At 34.4% G+C, this 18,785-nt stretch overlaps 1 protein-coding gene across 1 annotated transcript in view; it reads left to right on the top strand.

Annotated features, from left to right (window-relative positions):
- Positions 1–18,785, top strand: part of SNAP91 (synaptosome associated protein 91) — a 136,567-nt gene that overhangs the window by 78,615 nt on the left and 39,167 nt on the right. Inside the window, exons 10-13 of the mRNA XM_045543960.1 lie at positions 2,433–2,460; positions 5,245–5,354; positions 7,348–7,466; positions 13,794–13,961. Coding sequence (XP_045399916.1) covers positions 2,433–2,460; positions 5,245–5,354; positions 7,348–7,466; positions 13,794–13,961 — 425 coding nt within the window. The remainder of the gene's footprint in view (positions 1–2,432; positions 2,461–5,244; positions 5,355–7,347; positions 7,467–13,793; positions 13,962–18,785) is intronic.

Below are 18,785 nucleotides of genomic sequence, written 5' to 3'. Positions count from 1 at the left end.
GTCATTCATTTTCTTCTAAAATTATCTTAGTGCCTTGTTTTTGCCAACATGGTTCACCATGAACTAAATTTCTCTAGATGAAATTATTAATATAAGTATTGGTCTTTTATAAGCATCATTGTCTATGAATAAAAGATTGTAGCATTTTCCTTCATAAAGGGCAATGACTAACAGTAGGGCGGAAAACCAAGCAAGGAACGTATAAGAAGATGCAATGTCTATGTTGCGTAAGAGAGGAACAAATGTGCCAGTATCATCTGAGCTTTTGGTGGGGCAGGCTGGAATGTGGAATGAGCACAGGCTCTGGGCAGCAGGTAGACCTGGACCAGTCTTAAATCCACCGTTAATGTATGATGCTTGGGCAAGTTATTAACCTCTCTGAGCCTGGGAGCCTTCAGATTTTAATCAGTGATTAATGATGCTTTTTAAAGTTATAGCCCCATCGGAGTACCTCTTGTTCTCACCTTTTTTATTAAATCATGACAAAAGCCAGATGTGGTTCATGGGAACAGAGGTCATACATCCTGACAGTTTAGCTTCCCATAAAATAGTTTTTTAAATATTTCTGGTTAATTTATCAATTATAGAATGTATACATGAACATAATCTGATTTAAAAATTAAAATAATACAGAAAATGTCAGGTGTCTTTATTCTTGCTCTCTGGTAGAAGATATGTTTTAAATTTTTATGTATTAGTTTGGAAATATGTTTCAAAAGTTCTTGCTCATTCTCAATTCTTTTTTCTGTGTTGGTATTTTTCATTGTGTCAGTACTGCTAAGAATTGGTTCATGAAAATTGCTTGAAGGAGAAAAAAATTAATTTAAATTAATTCATTCTTAGAAAGTAACCATATCAAATGGCTTCCATGTTTTCTTTGCAGAGTTCAGGCTCTGAATTTTTTATTGGATTTTTATTTAAATTTGACTCCCTTCATATATTTTTATATATATATATATGTATATATATATATATATACATAAAGGGAAAAATAGTAGGAGTAGAGAAATTAGCCAAGGACTCACTAAAGACTTTTCAGCCTCATGCTGTACTAGATTTTTGAGTTCTTGAGTAATTTACCGTAGATATAGAGAACACTAGGAATCCATTTATTTTGGTAAACCTTTGACATGAACAATATAGATAAGTTTGTATCCTTTTCCTCATAGAATTTGTTACTCTTAAAATAACATTTAGCCAAACTACACATAACCAAATTATTACCCTTATGCTTCTATCTTCGTTACATAGCAGAAATCTCTGTGTGCCCTTGCTTTATGTTATTTATATGCATCTTAAGTAGAAACTAAATTTTTAAACAGGAAATGGCAGGCATGTATTTGCAAATGAAATTTAAAAGATATTAGTGTGGCATATAATACTGCTAAACTTTCTATGTCTAATAAGACAAAAATTCACAATATTGTATAAAATTCCATTTATTAAATTTCTACTAATTTTGTTTTGTTACTGCTATGTGTGATATCTTCTCTGTAGATGAGTAGAAAGCCATCTTTGCCATTTGATAAGACCCTGAATATAGGCTGCTTATCGAAATTTGTTTTTGTCTTCATTTTGTTTTGTTGTTCATTTTTCTTCCAACTCAGGTTAATACAATGTGAGCTGTTCAGGCAGTTGTTTCGGAAGCACTTTGCTAGAAATGACGTGCAATAGACAATGCTGACAGTAATCTAACTAAAAAAAAATTTATGCCTTCCTAATTTTTTCTCACTCCCTTAGAAACAAGCATCGAAGTTACTCTTCTTTATCAAGCACCCACTGGTTATAATGAGATGATGGGAATATTTTTCCTAAAGAGTTTTCATTACAGCCATGAAAACAAACAAACAACAACCACCAAACAAAACCAGACAAACTTCAGGAGTATGAATATGAAAGTTGAAACATTTCAGGCACAGGGCTTATAGAGCTCTATTTTTTCCTAGGGTTTCTGCTTTTATGCATCACAACTGTGATTAACCTAGTAACAATGTACTTTAACCTTAGTGGGTTAAACCGGAGGTCTTTTGGGTTTTTTGTTTATTTGTTTTTGGTTTTTTTAATTCTAGAAAGCATGGTTTTTCTCAAGTCTCGGCAAAATTTTTAAAATTCCAATTTGGACAGTTTATTTTCTGTGTACATAGGCAATAAGGATGGATTCAAAGAATTTGTGTTGCTAGAGATATAGAAAATAATTTTGAATTTAAGAATTTCTAGTACTAGAAAATAAGTTGATGGAAAACATTGGAAGAAGTTATCATAATTGAATAAAAGACAAAAAGGGTTTTTTTTAAAAATAGTTTGTCCATTACTTTAAAAGTCTGTTATTTATAAACAAGTCAGTGTTTAATCAACTGATACCAAACTTAAATGCTTCTCCAAATGTATTCACCTATATTCAGTTTTATAAATTTTTTTATGTTGTCTTTTAGATCTGGTGCTCCCTCTCCGTTAAGTAAGGTAAGTTTGCTTTTTGGTTTTTTACCATTTTACCATCCTCAAATGTACAGTTTAGTGGCATTAAGTATATTCACACTGTTGTACAACCATCACCACTATTCATTTCCAGATCTTTTTTATCTTCCCAAACAGAAAAGCTGTACCCACCAAACAATAAGTCCTCATTCCTCCTCTGGCAACCACCATTCTACTTTCTGTCTCTGTGAATTTGAATATTCTAGGTACCTCATATAAGTGGACTCATACAGAATCTGTCCCTTTTTGACTGTTTTTTTCACTTAGCATGTCTTCAAGGTTCAGTCATGCTGTAGCATGTGCGAGAATTTCCTTCCTTTTTAAGGTTGAATAATATTCCATTGTATGTGTGACCCATGCTTTGTTCATCCATTCATCTGTTAATGGATTCTTAAGTTGCTTCCACCTTTGGGGTATTATGAATAATACTGTTGTGAATATAGGTGTGCAAATATCTGTTTGAGTTCCTGATTTCAATTCTTTTGAGTATGTACCCAGAAGTGGAATTGGTGGGTCATATGGTAATTCTAATTTAAATTTTGTGAGGAAAGATCAGTTAAAAGTTTTATGTATGTTCCTTTATAACAGTTTCTCAGTCCAGTGTGGTACAGTGTATGTGATTTAGTCTTCAATTTGGACTACATATTTCTAAAGTAGGAAAGATTTTTAGTGTAGTTATATTATACCTAAAGACAGATATATACTAGTTATAAAACATTTTTACATAATTCTGAATCACAGCCCTGTGAGACAGGTAAGACATGTGATTTTGTGTGTGTTTTAATGGTGAAGAAATCAGTTGTAATTAGATGCACAAGTGTGCCTTTTAGACAGTCTAATAATTTTAATAACTCCTTCACCTCCCCATCTCCTTTTTAACATGTTGAGTGACAGGATTAGGGTTATTAGTGACAAGAGTATTTACTTCTATAAGTCTGTAGTTCACATTTACCATTGTATTTTTCAGGCAAAAATGTTATAAATGTGCTCTTTCCTCTTGACAAATTTCCGTCATATAATTGCTGTCATTACAGACATCCAGGGATCTCATTACGACTGCACTAGTGATTCCCAGACACCATGTAGCATACCAGGGCCAGGCTGGCTGGCTGTCTAAGATTCCCTCAGGGACCTCAAACAATCAGCCAAATAAAACACACAAGCAAAAGCTTTCTGGTTATTCTAACACAAAGCTAGGTTTAAAACCATTACATCTATGCAAAAAATCCCCATATATGACTTCTGAGTAGAGTGTGGTAAAATTGTGGCATCCTTTGGGTTAGTCTGTTTCTTCATTTTGGCTATATTGAATTCTACTGACCTTTTCTTTCAGTAATAACAGGATTATTTGGGTTCTGTTTTCCTAGTTCTCACATTGCCTAAAAGCTTGTTGTTACAAGGCATTTTTAATGGGCTTTTGCACTTCTTAGTTTCTGTGTTTATGTTGGTAGTATTTATTGCTGTCATTAAGTTCTCCGTGTTTCATAAATATCACTTTTTGTAAGCTTATTTATATGTATAGGCTTTAAAAAAAGTCTCTCCTATTTTAGAGGAGTTGTCAATATTCACAGTGAATGACATACAATTAACTTTAGCCAGTCCTTTCTATTTCATTGATGATCTTTGTATTCCATTTGAAAGATTTGAATTTTTGTTGAAGAGAGAGGTTTGAGTAGATATTTTCTGAGCGACAATATCCATACCACTCCTATGTTTGTCTTTCTTGAAGTGCTGAATGCCTGGCATTCGTATATCTGTTGAATTCTGCCTTCTTGATTAGTTACATTTTTGGACAAATAAGTATTACTTAAGTCTCGAAATTCCTATAAATTTCTTAATCTCCTCAGTCCTTTTTCTTAAATTATTCTTTTAAAACTTCCTTTAAGTTAGGTTTATTTGAAATCAGATATGCCATCAGGGCAGTATCTGATACCCCTTCCTTGGTCTTGGTCTTCATATATTTTTCTTGCTGTTATATCTCATTTCCACTTACAGAACTAATTATCAGTAGACTGCTTTGAAATGTTCTATTAATCTTGTAAATACATGGAGAGTTAATAAACCAGATAAAATAGAATTAGGGTAATTTTAAACAAAAATTTTAATTTTTTTATGTAAATAGTTGTCTACTAACTCCCCTTTTTAAAAAACCAGTCCAAGAAAATAAATGTTAGATTTTATTTCACTTTTTTAGTTTTATCTATGTCATATTAGTGATGAATTAGAGTCATGATATCTTCAAGCTGTCAGTGACTGGAATCTTACTTGTGAGTCATTCTCTGCCAACTAGAAACTGTTTTGTAAGTTAAATTTCCTTCTGGATTTTAAAAACATCTTGAGAAGACTTCACATGAAGTCTGTTTAGGATGAGAAGGAGGAAAAATGACCTTGGTTTTATAGCATTTATTGTAATTGATAATTTTAAAAATTTTTGGCAGCTAGTAAGATCTTTTCTAATAATTTTATGTTCAATAAATATATTTAGCTTTCATTTTAATTAACAAATGTAAATCATTACAATGTTAGACCAAATATTTCATCATAATTTTGTATACATTACATTTAACTTTTAAAATTTGAATCATGTTTTGTCCAACATTGATTATTTATTACAATTCTTGATTTCAAATTTTCTTGAGTTTTTTTCCCATGAGGAATTACAAAAAAAAATCGCTGGGAATGTCATGGGTCTGCAAAACAGAAGTACTGTAGCTTTGTGTCCTATAGATTCATATTTGACTAGAGTGTGTTGTGCATCTTCACTTTCAGTCTTCTCCAGCAACAACTGTTACGTCTCCTAATTCTACACCAGCTAAAACTATTGACACATCCCCACCGGTTGATTTATTTGCAACTGCATCTGCGGCTGTCCCAGTCAGGTTAGTTAACGAGTATGCAGTGAACTGTTTATTAATATTTTGATTAGATTTTTGTTTTCTTTTTATGTACTGTACCCAAATGATTTCACCAAATGGAATCTAATCCTAGTAATGTGTGATATTTTGGGTTATTTTACCTACACAAAGTAAATTCTTTTACACTTACACAGTTACTTAGGCCTGTACCTCTTAGAAAGACCTAAGCTGTGGAAATCACCTTGTTGCTCACACATTTGGGAAAGGAAGTAGAAGACAGATGCACACACTTGAGTTTCTTCTGAAATTGGCGGATATGGAAAATGTTTTCTAAAATTAGTTTCTTCTTGTGGGAAATTTAAAAGATGTCTTCAAGTGCTTTAAACACACACACACACACACACACACACACACACTTGAAGTTGTAGTCCAATCAGCTGGTGCATATAAGGAACTCAAACTCTGGTGGTAGGAAGAGGCCATATGGGTGTTCCTAATTAGCATTTCTAGCACCTACAGGTCAGGAGAGTAGTGAGAAAGGTGAGGATGACTTTGCATCCTGGGAAATCCTAGAGCTACGCATCATAGGGGCTTCCTCAAATAATAATTTTAGGTCAATTCTTTGGTAGTTTTACCTTGAAAGCATTCTAGTTTCATTTTATAGTATCTGTGGCTCTGATTATGAATGTCCTATATTTGGAGACTTCGATTTTGACCTGAACATAACTCCAAATACTCTACCCAAGTTAACTATGTGTTTTACTCTCTGCTTGCTTAGTCTACTTTTTATTATAGCAACCTCGGTAAAACCAAGTCCTTTCTGCTACGGCTCTAAGATAAATTGCTTCTTATAAAAGCTTTAAGATCTTAATAATAAATGTTTTCTTCTTCTGTTACTTAGTACAGTTGTGTTTATGAAATGGACATCAAAACTAGGCAATGCTTTCAGGCACTTTGAAACTTTTTAAAAAATCAGCAGAATCCTTTTCTCAAAAGAATATTACTTAGAAACTGAATATGTAAAAGGGATAAAGATGGAACTGATGTTTAAGAAAGCAGACGAGGCCAGACACGGTGGCTCAACTCCTGTAATCCTACCACTTTGGGAGGCCGAGGCAGGAGGATCACTTAGAGCCAGGAGTTCATGACCAGCCTGGGCAACATAGCAAGATCTCATGTTTACAAAAATAAAAAAAAATTAATCAGGCGCAATGGCTCGAGCCTGTAATCCCAGCTATATAGGAGGCTGAATAAAAAAGAAAACAGAGCAAGAACCTGGGACCCTGTTGGCTTGGCAACTGGCCTGGTAACCTTTAAGCCAGTGCTTGCAAAATCTGAATGTACATGTGGATCACCTGGGGATCTTGTTAAAAATGAAGATTCTGAGGTAGTGAATACAGGGTAAGCGTGAGATTTGGCAGTTATAAAAACATCCGAGGATGCTGCTAGTTTGCAGCCCACACTTTGGATAGGAAGGCTCCTCCTTGGAACTTCTGCAGATAGAGAAGCACAGCCCCAACTGAGTAAGAAGAAAAATGAAGTAGTTTTAGGCAAATTCTCTTACAGGCAAATTTAATATATTATAGTCTAATTTAGGAAAAAGGTAGATTACTGACTATTTAGTATTCTTTTCTATACAAAAGATTTTAGGAAATAGAGAAAAGATAACCTTAAGGTTATGATTTTTATTGCCCTGTAGGACACTTCCCAGGGAGCATATCCAGCCCCCTAGAAAGAAAGTTTTATTGAAACAAAGACATGTTGATTTGTTGATGTCTTGTCTATGTCTTATTTTGTGCTACAGTGGCAGAGTTGAATAGTGATAAAGACCATCTGGCCCCTTACAAAAGTAGTTTGCCAACCTTTGGTATATGCTATACTGCTATACTTTCTTAAATATTCTTTTATTGGATTTAAAATATCCAAAATCTTTGTTTTCTGCATAAGTCTTTATTTAAAAACACCTTTGCATTATAAAATATCAAAATCTAATTTTCAAGTTCTGTCTTCCTTTCAGCACTTCTAAACCATCCAGTGATCTCCTGGACCTCCAGCCAGACTTCTCCCCTGGGGGCGCAGCAGCAGCCGCAGCACCAGCACCACCAGCACCTGCTGGAGGAGCCACTGCGTGGGGAGGTGAGCAAAGTCACACAACTGTGCCATTTCCCTAGGCATTTTATTGAGTCGTTTTGATTTGGGCTATAATTGTTATATTTACCTTCTGCTTATTCAAAATGGTGTTAGAAACTTGGAGGGAAAATGCTAAGAATGGCATCTATTGACTGTAATGTATGTTGAGAGAGAGACAGAGAAACTGCCTATAGTACAGTTAAAATGTTCACGTAGTATCGTTTTTATTTTAAAGTTGGCACAAAGGAAGTATTTTTCTTTGCTATTCTAAAATTCTGGTTATTTTTAGTAATCGTTCTCTAGAGATTCAGGCCTTAGAGGACTGAGTATTCCCATCAATTTATGAGGTTACTCAAAGGCAGAGTTTCTAATTTGGTTTGGTAAAATGTAGCCTCCTTCCTGGATTTCTTTAGGCCTGAACTGGTTTTATTAACATTGTATTTGACTTCATACAAGTGAAATCTGTTACAGATTCTTATATGTGTCAGAAAAAATCCATACTAAACTGATTGAGAGAAATCACACCTAGCCACTTGATTTCCATTGATCTCAGAAAAGTCAACCTTTTATAAATATTTGATTTAAAAACATATTTAATACTAATATAAAAATTAAGATAATTGCTGCATACAACTCAAAGCTGCACAGAATTGGTTTTAAATACTGTGCCCTACTGCATCAAATGATCAGAATAGCATTTTCAAAATGTTTAAGACATGGCTCATACAACTACAGAAGCAACACAACTGAAAGACTTAGTAACTCACTAATGAGGAAACCAGTAAGATGATAAAACTGGTTCAAAGAGCATTTTGAGGAATTGGATATTTATAGGCATTTGAAAAGAAATGCTATTAATAGAATAAGATGGCTAAGTTAGATACAAAACTATTAGTGTCCTATGGAGCAATAAAAATCATAACCTTGAGGCTATCTTTTTTCCCAAACAAATTATTTGCATCACTAGCAGCCAAGATCTGTAACTTATCATTTCAGAATCGGAGTCCTTAATTTCAGTAATAACAAAGTCAAACAAATCTACATTCCTCTAGATAATTAAATATTCCTTGGGTGGTCCTGTTAAACAGTGTGTCAGTATAACATCAAAAGTACATTCTGTAATCTCTTGATCTTATTTCCAAGTTTTGTGGTAACAAAAATAACAGAAAGATAACTACTTCTAAAATAAAATTGTTGACTATAAATATGAGCATTTTAAATGTTGGCATGTTTCCATTTTAAATATTTAAACTGTCTCCTATATTAAAATGTTCAACTCCTAAGGCTACAGCTATCAATTTTTAAAATTGTTCTTTCAACTTCATTTAACTTTATTAAATTTTAATTAGTCAAGGAAAATATTGCCAAAGAGATTTTATAAGGACATTCTTCTTGTGCACATGTTTTTATTCTGAACTTCATCTTTTAAATAGTTTGGTTATTTTAATTTGCTTATAATTTCTTTTCATTACCACAGTGTCTTATACAATGTATTTTCCTATTTATCTAAGAATGTTTCAAATTCATATCCTTAACTCAAACTTTCCCATTCATAAAATTCATGCAGATTACTCTTATAGAACTTCTATAATTTAAAATTTAGTTTTAATTGTAAATTTATTGGGTTACACAAAAGTTTTTTCAGTTTTATATGCATGTCTTTTTAATTATCTCAACCATTTAAATCAGTATGTTTTTCATACTTTCCAACTTTTAGAATTTTTCAATCATTTGGTGATTTAGTTAGAACTTTAATGAATAAACAGTAAGATTATAAACAGTCCCCTTTCACCATGTTCCCTGGCATGAAATTAAAGAGAAATTTTGTCTTTTTCTTTTTTAACTTTTGGCAACAAAAGAAGAATGCCAAATAAATAAAAGGAAAAAACTAACTGAAATCTTTTTAACTATAATGTAACATTTTTATTCACATTCATCTCAGAGTGCTTTTTGCGAAGACATGTTATATTGTAATAACCAATTTTATTAGACTACATTTCAGTCTTTACTGGTTAGAAATAATTAACTATTGATGATTGAAACATGAAAATATCATTGGATATAATAGAAAGCAGAACAGTGTGGTTTTAGCCAGGGCTATGCAGTATGGTCAGGCAGTTTGTACATTGCTGAAAGGCAGGGCAAGAGGGGCTGAAATCCAGCCAAAACTCTTCTACTCAAGCTGTGAGCCTTTCTCATTATCCTTGAGGAGGAGATGCTTTTCTTTTTCTGATTTGCCCCCTCTACAGGGAGCACTTTTTTATGCTTAGTACAAAGGCACCTTATAGGTAGTAGAAGCCTTGGCTTAGGGCCTAATGGTCACCTTTTGATGATTAGACAGTATTTATTTATTTATTCTTTTTTTTTTGAGGCAGAGTCTCGCTTTGTTGCCCAGGCTAGAGTGAGTGCCGTGGCGTCAGCCTAGCTCACAGCAACCTCAAACTCCCGGGCTCAAGCAATCCTCCTGCCTCAGCCTCCCGAGTAGCTGGGACTACAGGCATGCGCCACCATGCCTGGCTAATTTTTTCTATATATATTTTTAGTTGTCCAGATAATTTCTTTCTATTTTTAGTAGAGACGGGGTCTCGCTCTTGCTCAGTCTGGTCTCGAACTCCTGACCTCAAATGATCCTCCCGCCTCGGCCTTCCAGAGTGCTAGGATTACAGGTGTGAGCCACCACGCCTGGCCTAGATAGCATTTTTATCTCAAAATATCTACAACTGCAGCATTTCATAGCAAAAGAAAAGTCAGCTTTTCAAGGAAATGTTAATAAATAAATTCTCTATATTCCAAGCAAAATAGTAAAAATTATAGCCTTAAGAAATTGAAATAAACTTCTATAATAAGAAATTGAGAAATAATAGGTACCTTCTGTTTGCATGTATCTTGTAGATACCCAGTGATGACTGAAGGTGATGCTAAATTATATAATAACAGATATGCATTGGTTCACTTGACTAAAAAAATAAAATCACTTTCTCAATCTTGTCTGATAAGATCAAGTCACTTCTATTATTGAAGCATATTTGAATTTTGTTTAATTAGACAGTAAAATACAAACTCTAAAATTCTATAAGCTTGTTTGAATCTACTCATCTGACCATAATGACAGTGAAAGGATTTCAGTTTCCAAGGACCATGGCCACTTCAGATGTTAGTGAATTTTTCTTAGGGGTTACAGGTACTGATAAATATTTCCATTTCAAGGGGTATATTGTAATGTTAGTATTTTTTTTCCTGTAATGTAAAGCAAGCAAATTTTAGCAAAAATCATAGTTTAGTGATTTCAATTTAAATTATACATATAAGATTTGGCATTTCTACAAGCTGATAATGAACTCAATTGACAGAAGAGTGCAGAGAATTTTTTTTAAATCCCTACCTTTTGCTCCATAATAGGGACAGTGTTTTATTTTTTTCATAATAAACTCATGTCTCAGAAGCACAAATAATTGAGTATGTGTGTTGTGTGTCTGTATATCTTAGATGTGGGAAAACAAACAACATCTTTTTATAAATGCTTGAATTGAAATTTCTACTTTTTGAGAAATACAAGATTACTGCTAGGGTTTAATTAGAATTGAAATTAATTATCAACATGCATTTGAAAGCTAATCAATATTATGTGATCATATGACTGTAATACTTATTATGTAGAATGTTAGCTACAGTTTTGTTACCATTTGCCTGTTGATTAAATCTGGGGTACATGCCTATAGGCTGTTTTCATACATATGCATGTGAACACATGCACACACACTCGAGGAGATTTATAGAAACTTTGAAATTTACAGCCCTATATGAAAATTATAACTTGACTTAAATATTTGCTATTGCTATATAATTAGCTATCATTATCAAATGTTAGATATGTTTCAGGTATGGGTAAGCACTTTAAATGTACTAACATATTGACTCTCCATAATAAACTAAAAAGTCTAGCTACATGTCACTGCAGAATATAGAATTTCATTGTTAATTTAGTTGTCATTCTGTTTCCTCAGTTAAAGTGAATATTTTCTAGCAGTTTCTATAATGCAAAAAAATCTGATTATGTTCTACTTGTAAATGAATTGAATTCTGCTGTAGTAATTTTTTTTTTGCGTGTGTAGTTTAATCCTTTATAAAAAGTGGCAGTTTTGTGAATAATAACTTATCCCATCATCCTAAAATAAGGCCTTTCTCTTATGGTAGAGAAAATTTTGCCTAAAACAAGAAATAAGTGACATAAATTATATTTCATCTATAAAATTAATATACTTGAGACTAAAACCTATGGTTGAAAGGAGTGGAAACATTTTCCAGCATCTCATCTACCAGTATGCTTAGTCATCATGCATTTTTCTAGGAAATCCCAAAAGAAGTTTACTTTTCATCTTCCATCGTATTGTTGCAGACAGCCTCATCACCCTCCATCTGAACAAAACACTAATCAAAAGCAAGGAACTAATATTTTAATCTTTTATTCTTTTTAAAATCTCTTCTCTCTCCCTCTAGTGTACATAAATAATCGTCTTTATTACTTACCAAATTTTTGAAATAAATTTGCTCATTTCCTGTCATGGACAATAGCGGGTCTGAAAACTGTTAGATCACGTGGCTCTTATCTCCCCTGCTGTGTCATATTGTGGCTTTAAATAGCCATTGATGAGAGCCGGGCTAGTAAGAGTCCCACTGATACCAAAAGAGGAGAGAAGTCAAGTCTGTCTGGCTTCTGATGACCCACTTGATTTCTAACTGGCATTTTTAAGATGTGGCTATAGGGTAACAGTTGTGTTGGGCCAGGTGCTGTTGGTTTGAGGAATTCTTGAAAGACTTTCTATTTCTCAAGACTTTGGAGCTGGCCACCTAGCAGCAGAGAATACCCTACCCCCAAGTCAACACAGGCCTGGTTATTGTTTACCTCTTGCCTGGCATTTGTTAGACATACATTCTCAAATTTAAAACTGTTTTTAATGTCAAGTACTCTGTGTGCTCTAATTTTCTAGTATTGTTATGAAATATGTTAAGATTTAGTTAAGAGTCTGATTATCTCAGAGAATCTGTAGAATACTTTATATAATATTTACTGGGTTTGCAAATTGTATGGTTAAATGAATGTGATTATTTTCAACATCAGGTTTATGTTTCTCAGTTTTTTAAAATGCCTTCTAGAACTTCAGGTTTACTGAATTCTCATATTGTTTTCAAGGCCCTGAAAAAAAAATAGCTCTTTAACGAATTCCAATAAAATTTCTTCATGATTAAAATAAATTTCCAGTGGCATTCATGAATTCAAATATGAGCCCTGAGGTATATCACCTGACTGAGAGTAGAAGAATGCCATTGCACACTCTGAATGCTTAACCTAAAGTCACTGAACAGTTAAGACTGTCCCTTTCGACTTTGTACTTAGGATGCCAACTGTAATTCCACTGTTGAACACTAGGAAAGTGTAAACCTCCCAAGGGCATGCTGACCTCAGAAGGGCTGAAAACTTTTATGCCTCATAATTTCTCTCACATTCATCTTAAAAATAGTTCTCATATATTGTCAGATACTGTTTATAAATGTCAGGATTATATATTATGTTGAAAAACATCTGATAATGTAAAACTTATGAAGAAGAAAATGGTTTAGGTTAGATTTTCTTTTTCCTAATACTTAAACTTGCATTCAATTCTTTGACTATATTTGGCATTTTCTATTATCTAGACTATAAGTACCATAAAGCCTCCATTTATTCTCTGGTATTCTGGACTTAAGTGACACATCAAATAAAGAAAATGAACAAAGTTTCAGTTAACTACAATTTCATCAGAACTGACATTTATAGTATAGTGAAATCAGTCAAAGCAGATGAAATGGTAAATCTGGCAGGAAATAAATGCAGTCTTTCCAATTGTTTAGGCCTGATTTAAGGGAAGTTTCTTGACATCGCTTGCCCTCAGTTTTCCCATCTATAAAATTGGAAACTTGGTCCGGAGGATGCCAGAGTTCCCTTCTAGCCTGAAAGTTCCATGATGATAGTGGGTAATGCATGTATTTTTAAATTACAAACGGTCCAGAAAGGTACCTAAAGCTGCAATTTCTTTAGTTAGTGCCTCATCTGGCTTGGACATTGGTCTGGTTGAATGTTTCAGCTTCAGCTCTTATTTATTCATATGCTGCCCTGTAATGGACCTCGACAGACCTTTTGGGAGAGGGTGAGTAAAGCTTTATTTTTAAACTTGCATTTTGACAGACTTCTGTATCTTAATGACTGTCCTCATTTGATCATTTGGAGTCTGGTATATCTTTTGTCCTCTCCTTTTCTTCCCTTCCCGTTTGCTCTGTGTCTCTGGGAACGTACAGATTCTTTGGCTGCGCTTTCCTCTGTTCCCTCTGAAGCACAGATTTCAGATCCGTTTGCACCAGAGCCTACCCCTCCTACTACAACTGCTGAAATTGCAACCGCTGCAGCTTCTGCCTCAACTACCACAACTGTCACTGCTGTCACTGCTGACGTGGATCTCTTCGGAGGTTAGTCAGTCACATCACTGTTCTTTCGTTTTCCTTTCAAGATTGCTAAAATTACCTGGGAGTTGAGGTGTTTAAATATGTTTACATTATATAACTGCATGTCAGCGTGTTTAAGTACTTTTTCAGTGTTAACCTATATGTATTTATCTTCACTAAATTCATCAACTTTCTCTTCACTTAATTTTATTACTTTCGTAGCAGAAGTTGCCATGCTCTAGTCTAGGCCCATTTGATGTTCTGGTTTTTTTCAAGCGAGGATTGAAGTTGCTACCAGAACTTCTGCCCTGTATGTTCCCACTCTGCAGTGCCAGACCTCACTGTCATATTTAGGTTTGGCCTTTTGGCCAGATTAGACCTAGCCCAGAAAATATTGGAGGAATATAGGAAAGACAATACTGGTTGAAGTTAGTTCTTAATATTTAGGGCAAAAAATTCATCCAAGAGCAGTTCAGATTTGTAGGTCTCTGAAGAGAGTTTAGGGATGTGCCTATTTTTGCAGCTTTAAGCTCATTCTATCCGAGTAAAAATTTGGATCGTCTTTGGCATTGGAACTTAGAAAACATCTGAAGCAGCACTTGAAATGCTGATGGAAAACAGGTTTAGGTTAGTTTGTGAAATGTCTGTCTAAAAATATGGTTTCCATGCAAATGTAAATTCTGACCCAGTAAAATATCCTGAACTCTGCCAGTATAATATGCCTGGACCTCATGAGCCATGTGGAGCCAGTTTATTTACATACATAGCCATATCCCCATCTGAGTGGTGCCATGTGCACACATAGTGAAGTTCTCTTATCAAATACATATATTGAGCGGTGCCATTGTCATTATAGTATTGTGTGTCTTCATTATTATATAACATCTGTCTCAGGGTATTTTGAGAATACGGTAAAAATATTGGTGGAAGCAAATGATGGTGAGGGCAGGAGAGATTTGGCAGGCTCTGGTAGAATTAATATTAATATATTCCCTGTGAACATACACTTAACACATTGCCAGTTACCACTCTGCTGCATGCTGTGCCCCAGTGTCCGAGGTTGGCCAACACCATCCAAGACAAGGAGCATTCAGCGAACAGCATTATTGCCGCTGTTTCATGAAAGGGATTTTTTGCTGCCTTCATGCACTGTCATTCCTATTACAGGAGAAACCTGTTTTTAGGAAAAGTAGGGGAGAAGGGATTGCAGACCTTCGAATATTTTATTATGAAGGGTCACCCACTACAGAAATTAGTTTTTCAGTTATGCCCCTATTATCTTTTGAGACCCAAAATTTAAGTTTTAGCTAAAATTTATAATAAAATCAATTTCTTTGCCCTTCCTTCCCCCATCCCCATTATTGGTGTCGGGTATAAGTAGTTTCTCATGGGCTTCTGTTAACAGAAAAACTGCAAGGAAAATGGAAAGCATGGATAGGATGGGTAACAATTTTGTGCTGAAACATTTCTACATCTTTAGCTGTTTAGATTTTTGGTTTTCAGTCCACTTATAAGGAGTTTGATTACCCCTAAGGAATCAATCAACTGTTTCACTTCCCTCATGGCCCTCTAGAAAATATTTCTTTAAAATATTCTTTGTGCCATTATGCTGTTTGTGTTTATTCTTTATCAGTGCTTTGACTATATTCATCAAGCAAAACATCTATATGTTTGGAAATATTTTCACGATGGCATTCTTTTTACCTTTAAATACAAGTTTAAAGGACTAGTACTGATACCAAAGAATGGGATTGTCCTTGTGATTTCATCAATATCCTTTCTAGTCATCTGGCTGGAAAATGAATAAAAATGAGGACATCTGAAAATCTCATCAAAATTATTTTATTGATTTATGTACTTCTGTAAACTGTCTCCTGGCCTCTCACAGCTGTGAAAGTTCCATCATTTATGTTCGGGAGTCTGTATGTGTCATTGTTTTGTGGTTTTCAGTGATTTTTCTAATTTCTTTCATGCCCTTTATTGTTTTATAAGAAATCATTTAAAGATTTGATTTTAAATATAAACCTAAACTAACATCTCTTTGGCCATTTTGTGTGCCCATTTTTTTTATATTTTGTCACTCTATAATGGGCAAGGGGTAGAACTTGAGAATAAAAAAGGCACCAATTATATTTTATTTACACAACTTTAAAACATGCCCTTTTGAGGTTCTATGCAACATGTATAGCAACTAAGTAGATATCTATAGAAATAAGTTTAATGAATTTCAGTTTCAGAAAAATGGCTATTTAATTTTATGAATATGAAATGTTAAAACATTAAAATTGCATATGTATTTTAGTATTATATTTAAATTACAAATTTAGAAAATAGTAAATTTCTCTTATTTATAACAGAAAGATTCAGATTAATACCCATATAATGTTTTAGTCATTTCAATGTAAGTAGTTTATTCAAGTCATTAAAAAATTTTTTCAATACATTTCATTTACTAAATGCTTTATTTTTTAAAGTGAACTTTTAAGAAATAAAATCTGCTTTCTGTGATCATGTAGAACAGGATTATAAGGCAGTGTTATGCTTTAAAAATGTAGTAAAACTTATAAATATTGAAAAAAATAAAAGACAAAATCCTTAAAAACATCCTATTTTTTAATTATGCAGACTTCACTAACAATAACACATTGGTTTGTAACAACACAAGATTTTTCTAAATACTCATGCGAATTCCTCTGCACACCCAGGAGGGTACCCTTTCCATCAGCTTTGTCAATTTGTGAGTAAGCCTTGAAAATGAAAGTGGTAGTCTGCAAACATGAAACCAAGAGGCTGGAAAACCAAGGAGCTTACCTCACAAGCCTTACTCCATTTGTACAGGCTGGTTAACAAAGTTAATCAACCTTCGTTAAAACCAATACTTGAATATAGGCACTTACAACTAGATTTCATGTAAGAGACTTACAATCTAGGACCTTTGAGGAAGAAAAGGAACCAGAATGGTGATTTGGGGGCTGTTGAGAACAATTAGAGCCCCTGTGCTGAGTATGTGATTTAAAGATCGCTTATATGGCTGGAGTAGTTGGGAAGAATAGTTCAGGCAGGGGGAAGTAACAGCTATTAGAAGTTTTAAAAGACGTGGTCACATGATAAAAAGTTTGAGAGAAAAATTCTTCCTAGAGTACTAGGAAAAAAAAAAAAAACACTAATCTGTAGTAGTCAGATCAGTTTATGGGCTAGGCCTGGACTGAGTCATAACTGGAACAGGAGGAGCATGCATGTCCAGGAAATAGCACTGGCTGAAAATCTGGCAGAATGTAGAAATGAACTGCAGATGAGTAACAAGGAAAAGAGAACTGGATTGGAAATAGCTTGAGTTTGCAATACTGGAAAGATAATGCTACCATTGATAATGAAAAAAACTAGGTATTAAAAGAATTTTTGTTTTTAACAACATCAAAATTTTATTATCTCAGCTAGGTGCGGTGGCTCACACCTGTAATCCTATCACTTTGGGAGGCCAAAGTGGGAGGATTGCCAGGAGTTTAAGACCAGCCTGGGCAACTTAGTGACACCCCATCTCTACAAAAAAATAAGAAAAATTAGCTGGATGTGGTAGTGTGTGCCTATAGTCCCAGCTACTTGGGAGGCTGAGGCAGGAGAATCACTTGAGCCCAGAAGTTGGAGGCTGCAGTGAGCTATGATCACATCACTGCACTCTAGCCCAGGCAACAGAGCAAGACCCTGTCTCAAAAAAAAAAAAAATTATTATCTCTCACAGTACTGGGGCTGACTGAGCTCAGGTGGGCAGTTCTTGCTCAAGGTCCCTTTCCTGGCTACAGTAGACAGTGACTGGGCTTGGTGCCATCTGGAGGCTCATTCACATCTCCTTCTCCTGGGCTAGGAAGACTCAAACAGCTGGGATTGGGAGCAGCTGAGGTTCCTACCTTTAAGAAAAATTTTGAGAGGGGTAGATGAGTTAAGTTCATAATGTTTAGTGTTATGTAACAAGAGAAGCATTAAAAGGGAGATGTTTTGCTGATGGGGGTTGGGGGAAAACGTCTCTTGAGGATGGAGCTTTAACAATAGGGGTTTCATTTACTTACACATACGTGATAACCTAAAGAGGTCAGCCCAAGAATATCTATTTGACCCCGGGGGCTAATTTCACTGATGTTTATTCCATACTAAAAGGGGGAAATAGTTTAGTAGAAAGTGACACACAGTTCATAACAGTACTTAAGGGTGGCTAAATCCACAAAACTCGGCCAGACAACTTTGGGCCAAATGCTAACTCTATTTGCTGACCTTTGTCAAGTCACTCAGACTTTTTTCAAAAAGTAATTTATTTTTTTAATTGACAAAAATAATATCTATCATGTACAACATAATGTTGTAAAATATGTATACATTGTGGATTGGCTAAATTGAGCTAATTAACATATGCATACCTCACTTACCATTGTTTATGGTGAGAACACTTAAAATCTTTGAGCTTTGGTTCTTCTATCTACAGAACGGAGATAATCTACTTCACAAGATAGTTGCAGAAATTAAATTTAATAATGTCTCCAAAATATGACTGCAATTACTATTTTGACTCTTTCCAATATTATCAGACTCAGTTCCAGGATCTATGGTAATCAAAAGAAAGAAAACAGACCTGACTCATGGCAAGATATTGTCAGCCCTCCCAACCTTGTCTTACACCTTTCTTGTGTTCTTCTGCCCCCACTCTTCCAGTTTTCATGTTGCTCTAAGTCCTCAAGTATAGTATCCTTAATACGGCTTCTAGGAAGTAGGCCTAGCCTGTGCCTTGATGTATTTTTCATTCTTTAGTATTATTCATTTGACCTCTCCGCTGACCTCTACTCAGAACATATATACCCT

The sequence above is a fragment of the Lemur catta genome, chromosome 2 (genome assembly GCF_020740605.2).
Source record: "Lemur catta isolate mLemCat1 chromosome 2, mLemCat1.pri, whole genome shotgun sequence".
NCBI classification, from domain to species: Eukaryota; Metazoa; Chordata; class Mammalia; order Primates; family Lemuridae; genus Lemur; species Lemur catta.
This window is presented reverse-complemented; position numbering and strand designations above follow the sequence as displayed.